General features: G+C 36.3%; 1 protein-coding gene across 3 annotated transcripts; it reads right to left on the reverse strand.

Moving 5' to 3' along the window:
- Positions 1-725: 725 nt before the first annotated feature.
- On the reverse strand, positions 726-6221 carry LOC110035929. Of its 3 annotated transcripts, XR_002295185.1 has the most exons (8): positions 6082-6221; positions 2944-3556; positions 2724-2861; positions 1774-2594; positions 1595-1694; positions 1336-1515; positions 1067-1260; positions 726-974 (listed from the first exon to the last, which is right to left on the reverse strand). XR_002295185.1 is itself a non-coding variant. In XM_020740266.1 (4 exons), the coding sequence occupies exons 1-3, from the start codon at positions 6159-6161 to the stop codon at positions 2724-2726; spliced, it is 831 nt and encodes a 276-aa protein (XP_020595925.1). In that variant the 5' UTR covers positions 6162-6221; the 3' UTR covers positions 1731-2594. The 3 variants fall into 3 exon arrangements, 1 of the variants encoding a protein (XP_020595925.1); XR_002295184.1 differs by having other exon boundaries at positions 1336-1694; XM_020740266.1 differs by lacking the exons at positions 726-974; positions 1067-1260; positions 1336-1515; positions 1595-1694 and having other exon boundaries at positions 1731-2594.
- Between the last annotated feature and the right edge of the window lie 2495 nt (positions 6222-8716).

Genomic DNA, 8716 nt, shown 5'->3' on the forward strand with positions numbered 1-8716 from the left:
GATTTAGCCAACAATACATGAAAATTACATTAAGAAAAAAGCCATTTACAAGAGAACTCAAATTACGGTACATAAGAATTTTGAAAGTTAGGGGTGCGATATGTATATACATAAGATATGTGTGATATGTATGCAAAGACCCGTAACAAGTATAATGAAGATATAGAGTGGCATTCAAAACATTATTAAGATCATGACAGCTCATATTTGATGTTCTGTAATTATCCAATTTCCAAATTTTTCAATATGTTTTGCAGATTGCTTCATTTATACCTTTCCCGAGAGATAAGCACGAAGAAGAGGTAGCTATATCAAGGATTCCAACAGATGTTGATTCCAGCAGATGTTGGTAATGAAAATCGTGAAACTGTAATAGACGGTTAGTTCAGACATCTTTATCAATGTAGAAAAAGAAGAAGAAGAAGAACAACAAGAAGAACAAATAAAGTTCAGTTATTTACTCTTAATTGAATAAGTATTCTGCTAGACTTATTCCAAGCACTTATTTTTACTTTTATTCAAGAATATTGGTAAAGCTCTTTTCAATAACAACCCTTTACAGCCCACTTCATGTTAAAAAATGAGTTCCGAGAAGAATTTTATGCTTCACGTGCAGAAGTAACATTGATATTTCATCTGAATTTATACTTTGATATAACTCAACTCATATTTACACATCTCATAGTAGGTAGATATGTTACAAAACATAGTAAAGTCTGTCAACTATGTTTGATATGATGCATATTTACACATCTCATAGTCTATTTCTGCTCAAAACAATGGCATATCATCCTGTCATCCTAATTTATCGCTCCACTCGCTTCTGTCTATTTGTAAAAGTGTTCCCACATATTTACGAATACCCCGCAATCAACGCTATTGCTTTGGACCAGAATGTCTTTGACCATTGAAACCGACCATGCTCTCAAATCACCCTTGAAAGCCTTCCCAACATCCTGAACAAAATGTTTCATCTGTATATTTAAACATTGATTTAAATATATAACAGTCTAGAAAATGGAAACACTGATTCAAAAGTGAGTGATTTTCTGTTGAGTGTTCTTACAACGTCATGAGCAATCCCCAAAAAGATATTGTTAGGTAAGGAGTCATACAATTTCTATTTGCGGTCATTCAACCCTCCAACTAGCAATGTCCAGTGTTAATTATTAATTATTGATATCAAAAGTAACTCGATTTTTCTATTGCCTCCTTCCTAATGTGTTGAACAAACAGGGTATAGTTATGCTGCCTGTACACCTGCATAAAAAGGGAATATCATTCAGACACTTTGTGCTTAAGTGTGCTCCAAATAAGTTGAACTTGTATGCTTACCCAATAGAGTGGAGACACATATAAGTAGGATCTATAAAATTGTGGTGATCTGGAACACTTCTTTTCTAATAACATTGCAAAACAATCTACATGTTCGTTTGCTAACCAATCATTATTCAATAACTCTTCAAGACCTTGTCGACTCATTGATGCATGTCCCATGATGATTATAAGATCATCCTTGCATTTGAAAAATATATTTAGCGTGAGAATTGTCTTGGAAAGTAATGTAGATCACATCAACGGATGGTACACTAACTTGAAAGTGTATTTGCTGCATCATAGATCGATCACTTCAAGCATGTACTGTGGAATTTGACTTCTAGCGGGAAATCTATAACCAATGATGCGGGTAGAACCTATAAAACCAATCACTGATAATATATAATGTGAAGGATTACGTTAACAGACTAAACAATAGAAGGATGTATTATATACCTTAACTGGATGGTCATCTACAACTTCTGGGCCTGAGTCCTCCTGCTGCTCTTCCTCTTTATTTACACCTTCGACCACCTCCTCTAATGTAAGATCAAATATTTGACTCTGTTCATCAGGTTCTGTAATGAGTTGTACCTCTACTTTATCAGATGGTGTTAGATGAAGTTGCCCTGCTGTGTCAATATGTACATTTGGCTTGGGTGAAACAATTTCTGTTAGTGGTGGTTGCTCTGAAGCTGTCTCTTCCTCTTTCTCGCCTAATTTTTCAATTTGTGAAAATAAATCATCTAATGAAAACTTGGAGTCTTTCTCAACTTTCTTTTTTTGTTTTTTTTATTCTCCTCAAATGATGTAAATGGGGAATTTAATTTCCTCTTTTTTCTATTGTCTCTAGCCTTAACCCTTTGGATTGAAGTGCCTAGTTGGGAATCATGTATCCATTTCTTTAGAAACTTTACAACTCGCTCATTTTTTGCTTTTTCTAATTTATTTACTTGCGACTGCAAGTCTGTCACTCTGATATTTAAATTAACAAAACGTCTGTTAATTGATTCTTGAAATTCAAAATGAAATTTCTGTTGATCTCTAAGTATTTGGTATATTTCCTCTAATCCAATATTACTGCCTTGATAGGTATGTATTGGTTGGGGACTGATATGGCAGGGTTTTATAGGATTAACCTCAACATAATCGGGTGAATGTGGTATGGAGTGAGTATCATGGTGTGAGGGAAGCTTCACATGGATTGATGGTCCTTCAGCTGGAGGGGCGAGTAAGTGGTGCTCACTATATTTCAGATCCAGAAACAATTCATGAACCTACACAACATTTCAGACAAACACTATTACATCCCAATAACACCCTATATCATATTTTATAAATAATACAATATTAACACCAAAACATCATAATAACACCTTCAAGGGATTATTAGATGAGTGACTCACCTATTCAGGTTTGAGCCTCTTAAAGGCTAGATGAATATTTGATGCGTTCCAGCTCACTTTTGATGGCCACAACAACATTCGAAGTCTAGCCCCAGGAACAACAGGGACGACCAATGATGTGCGCTCGTAAAACCAGAGCTGTGTAAAACATAGATAAATCAATATTTTCTCTGACCAGAAATTAAAAAAAAAAATTGAAATGTATGCTAAAGACACTAACCGTTAGAAGAAATACAAAACCATTAATATATCCTAGTGGTTGGTTCCTCCTTATTTTCATTGTGTAGGCGTTTACTTGCTCAATGAGAAAGTCGCATACCGTAATAGGCCAATTATATGAAGAAAAGGAATGTACATCCTCACAAAATGAGTAAAGCTCTTGGGGCACACTGAAATTGTTTGAAGGAAAAAGTAAATTTGTCACCAAAAACTTAAGTAATAGTTCTTCGAATGGAATAGAGGACTCCCTGAGTGAAACATTTACTAGGTCACTCTTTATTTGTCTCGCAGTCACACAACAGAAGGGAAGCTTATTCCAATATGCTAGTGCTCCTCTGTTGGGCATACCAATAAGCAAAACAGCCTGGTTTGCATCAAATCTTACCTCTTTCTCGCCTAATATGAATACCGTTTGATCAATATACCAACAGTTCAATATGTGCATGGTTAGAATATGATCTTGAGGGTACGGAGGAAGATCAAAACACATGACTAAATTCATTGCTTCCAATGTTGTCCATGTCTCCTCAGGAATGGTTGGTCGGACCTTGTCGAGAACATCTCTTCCTGCAGAAAGTCGACATCTACAATAGATGGATTTTGCACTTAAAAACCTACATGAATTTAACATGAAATTATCACCATAAACACTGCATAACCAATTAAGAACAAAAGGAATTACACCTAAGAACACCATAGATACAACTGAATATCTTAATAACACAAAGATTAATAGAATAATCCCCCCAAAAATAACACAGTATTATAAAAAAAATTTTAATAGGAAGACTGACTAAATTTTCAAAAGAGTCAGTTAACCCTAATAAGAAAAAACTGGGCAGTTATACTAGATGGTGCTTAATGGGTATATAGTATGAGATATAAATACTCTATTTGAATATACTAAAAATAATACTCTTATGTAATGAAGCCCTCGTAATATAAGAGATTTCATTAATCATGCAAAATTAGTTACCAGATACAGGCAACCAGATGTTGAAGTTACCATCCTTAATTTAAGAAACTTGTATGTTTTTGATATTCTCATTACATTTATTCCAAATTTGTCATGCATTTATATAGGAACATAAATTGTTTAATTTAGCAAGCTTCATTAGTAGATTTCTAAACATCTATAATTATGTCTGAGATATATTTAATCATGTATGGTTGGTCGATACTGGATACATGTAACATGGTGTTGAAAGTTATGCACAGTCTACATAGAAGCTATCAAACGATGAATATAATTTGAACAGATATCAATTCTTTAATCATGCGCGATATAATATATAACAGATATAAAACAGGTGTACAAGTTAATGAAGTTTGATGGCCTTAAAAGATAGCTTGGCAATTCATGGTATTGCAAAACTCATGGTCCATCATTGTGGTCAGTTAGCAAACAGTAAATCTCTTTTGAGGGGCGAAATCTCTCTGAGATTTACAAGAAAATAAATGTGCACAATCTGCTCAATATTTTCCTTTGTTCCTATGTAATTAATATTTTTCATAGGTATAAGTTACCAAGAATAAACTAGAATCTTGTTGTGATCAAATGCAAGCAAAATTAAAATCATTTATCATCTTATGATATCAGGGTCCAGGAAAAAAGGAATCTAAAGCATGTTTCTGTGTTTTTTTTATTCCATCAGCCCCAAAAATTCCACTTGCCCATCGTATCTTCAGCCAACCAAAAATTTGCTCCACTTCAAGCATCTACTGCTCCAACCTCCACCTACTGCTCAAACACAAATACCAACATTTTTTCAATAATGAAGTTTTCTTCTTATCTGATTGAAGAAAATATCTTTATATCATAAATTATCAAGAAATAAAATGATTCTTAAAAAATTCTATTGGGTAAGTACCAAAGCCTTCAATCTCCACTGAAATGGAATAAAATAAATTACCAATATTCAGTCCATGTTGCGAGAACCCCTCTCAAATAAAAGGGAAATTTAGGCCGCTTGATTCACCCCATAACAAGTGAAGACGATCTCAGGTTGTCACATAAGAAGTAAAAGGCTCTTCAATTATGTCCTAGTTACGTACGTCAATGATATCAAGAATTAGTGAAACTTACATATTCCTAACCATACAGAGGACAAATGGGATGTGGTGAAGCAAACATATTCCAAAGTACATGATGTAGCTTGAGTTTATGAGATTACGACACATTCAAACCACCAAACAAGGTATTCTTTCGATTATAAAAAAAATAAAAATATTAAGCCTAAACCTAGAGCATCAAAGTCCAATATTTAGAAACAATATTACTTTAAAATGAAGCCCTTGTAAAAAAATTAATAATTTTATGTTCAAACATTATTACTGAGGTTGCGAGAGATGGGAAACTCTTAAAATCTTAAAATCTTTATGAGAAGAGTGCACCATATCTAAACCTATTTATACATACACATACATACTAATAAAGGTAGGTAGAGATCAAGCTGAGCTCTAGCAGTAGAGATGAAAGATGAGTCCATGTATTTCTTTAAGTTAATTAATGAGCTCTAGAACTATTTCAGTCCCTGTTAAAAGAGCATGGAGACTGATTTGAGATTTCCCTAAAATGGCCCTCAACAAAGAGTTATGGGATCATTTTGGAACTTTTCTTTTTAATTACTAAATTTGCATTTGGCCACCCCATCTAAGTGTTGATTTGTTTGAGGATCATGGGATTATCCTTGTCTAAGAATGAATTCTCAATTTCTTGCCCATGATTTGACTTAGGAAGCTGTGTGGTGAAATATAACAATATAGAATACTTAGTATACCAGTATTTGTAGCCTATTTTGTTAGTGGATTGATGTATATGTAAGATTTGCTACATTCATCAAACTGCCTATTCTGAGGAAATTTTTTCCTATTCTGAACTTTTATGTTTACAGACATTTTCTCTGCAGACAATGATGACTTTTCCAGGTAGGGTTGATGCCCCACCGGCATATGTACCTTTGCAAGCTTCCAATTTATGCACATTGCCCAGAGAAGCTAACACAGATGCATATGAAGTTCAATAGAAAAACAGTGCCGTTCAATAGCTCAATGTGGAGTTATTTTCGGACTCATTTTAACATCACATTATACAACAATGGCAATACATGAGTGATAAAAAACCTAGACGAAGATTTACCTAGATTCAATGTCCTCCTTGGGCTCTTTCGCCGCCTTCGTCTTACGATCTCTCCTAGCCACTTTCTTTGGCTCCTCCATTTAGTATTCCTCCAAAAGCAGTACCGCCAAACCCTACCAGAAGACGAAGAACGAAGCGGAGCTCACTGGCGAGAAGTTAAAACCAATGGCCCGCGCGCGAGAGGAATTTTAATGTTTTATGCTGCTCGGGCCGGGTCCGCGGGCCAAAATTAACGAATTTCAATTTTTTTATGTTTTATGAGGTGGGTCCCATGTAGGTGATGTGCCCGCATATTATTGGCGTCCGGAACACTGTATGAAAAATTATAACCATATATTATGTATATAAAAGTACAAAGTTCCAACATGCAAACACTTAAAAATTGGGTGGTCTAAATATATAAATGCCCAAATTTCATGAAGTAAAATTTACAAAATACATACATGCATATCACTAAAGCCCTACCAATTAATGCACACATGCATGTAACCATTGAATGGCATGAATGCAAATGCAAATTAATAAGTAAATCTCAGCCATTGAATCCACTACTCTTCACAGTGAGTCGGTTGCTGCCCACCTCTATTGGTCTCACTATATATATGTGTATCTTCTCCGATTCCTTCAGCATATAGACTCCCAGAGCAAAAGAATCAAAGATGAACGGAGTAAGTGAGATCGATGAAAAGATTAGATTTCAAATTAATTTTGTTTATTATTTTTAACTTGTTGATTTATTACTGACTTATTGAGGATTTGATTGAGAAGGTCGTGGTCGTCATGGAGACCGAACTGCACTGTGACGCCTGTCGTAGCAGGATAGAGAAACATGTTAAAAAATATAAAGGTATATGATTAGCTGTTAAAATGTTATTTTTCTTACATTTCAGATTGAAAATAAGAAAAATAATATTTTGATTAAAAATAAAATAAAGAATCCAAAAGTTCCTAGAGGCGGCGGAGCGGCAACAACTTGAAGATCCAGCCATCAAATACTGGGTAGGCGAGCTCATTCATTTTTTTTAATTTATTATATTATTATTTGGATTTTAGGAGTGCTAGCTGTGAATACCGAGTGGGGTACGGAGAGCGATACATTGAGCGTTTTAGGGTTTTTGGACCACCCATACGGCCGCATTGAGGATTATGTAATAGAAAAGAGTCGTAGGGAGGCTAAGATTCTCTCGGTGGAGACGGTGGACGCCGCCTTCGCCGCCCGGGTCGCTGAGTTGAAAGAATTGCAGGTGAAATCAATAATTATTTATTTATTTATTTACACTCAAGTAAATGAGAAAAGAATATATTATGGAGAATACTGAATTTATTTTATTGTTATTATGTAAGTTGGGGGTTTCAACTGTGCTGCTGAAGACTCGTTTAGACGGTGAAGGCTGCATCCAGAATGTCAAGCAGATTCTTCTCGACGTTAATGGTAATTAGTTTGCTTATTAAATTAAAAAACTTTATTTTGTTTATTTATGTTGAGAAAATAAGGGCGAAGAAAAACTAAAACGACACAAATCCAGAAGAACACAGAGATTTAACGAGGTTCGGCAAAGATGCCTACATCCTCGGGAGCAGAGCGGCGACCTTCTTTTCACTATTCAGAAAAGAATACAAAATACAATATTCAGCTCTCTCAAAGACTTAGAATTACAAACATATCTATTTATAATCCTAGAGTAAACTCTACAGTACAATATGTAATTACCAAATTACCCTTGTACCGTATAGCGGGGCGTTGACCCAGCACCCGCAACCCACATAACGTAACTTTCAGATTTGGACAGATTCTTCCGCTTCGCTCCGCTCTGCTCCGCTTCCTTCCAGCGCCTGTCCCTATGAGTCATGCCATAACAAATCTCCACCTTGGCGAATATCCAGCCCCTTAGGAGAAAAAGATACCTGAGAGTTACACATGTACCAATGTGGGTTGGGCCACCATGCTTCTGCTGCGCCTGTATCAATGTGGGTTGGGCCACCATGCTTTTGCTGCGCCCACGCTGATCTCAACCCACTAAATTCCAAGAGACACACCTCTTTAATTCCAAGAGACTTCTCTTCATTCTAAGAAACTCCAAATTCTGGTATTATGAGTCATACCTAACAATTCTCCACCTTGGCGAATATCCAGCCCTTTAGGAGAAAATCTCCACCTTACGAATATTCAATCCCTTAGGAGAAAAAATCTCCACCTTGCGAATATCCCGCCCTTTAGGAGAAAATCTCCACCTTGCGAATATCCAGCCCCGTAGGAGAAAAATATCATGGAGTTTCTTATGCACAAATGTGGGTTGAAGCACTTTTCTTGTTCCTGCCAGCTCCTCGGTTAAACTGTTGTCTCGTGAGCGAAACCCTTCGCGAAATACCTCCGCGAAACCACTGTTCGCGAATAATCGCGTCTACTCGCTCGCCAGCACCCTACTGAACTCCACCTGTCGCAAACTCCACCTGCGACGAACTTGCAAACTCCGCTGGTTGAACACCACCAAACTCCTATGTTTGCAAACTCTCCTGTTCGCGGTAACTGCACACTAACTCCTGTTCGCGAACTCCACCTCGCCTAATGTCGCGAAGGTTCGTGAACTGTCGTGCCTCAAAATCGCGACGCCGCCTCTACCGCGAACTCCCCACA

Source organism: Phalaenopsis equestris, unplaced genomic scaffold (genome assembly GCF_001263595.1).
Source record: "Phalaenopsis equestris unplaced genomic scaffold, ASM126359v1 Scaffold200738, whole genome shotgun sequence".
Taxonomy (NCBI): domain Eukaryota; kingdom Viridiplantae; phylum Streptophyta; class Magnoliopsida; order Asparagales; family Orchidaceae; genus Phalaenopsis; species Phalaenopsis equestris.

Coding starts and splice junctions, on each gene's coding strand:
- LOC110035929 (XM_020740266.1), bottom strand. CDS start 6,161: ATGGAGGAGCCAAAGAAAGTGGCTAGGAGAGATCGTAAGACGAAGGCG. Junction 3,557..6,081: donor AAGGAGGACATTGAATCTAG/GTAAATCTTCGT, acceptor AAATTCATGTAG/GTTTTTAAGTGCAAAATCCA. Junction 2,862..2,943: donor GTTTTGTATTTCTTCTAACG/GTTAGTGTCTTT, acceptor TGTTTTACACAG/CTCTGGTTTTACGAGCGCAC.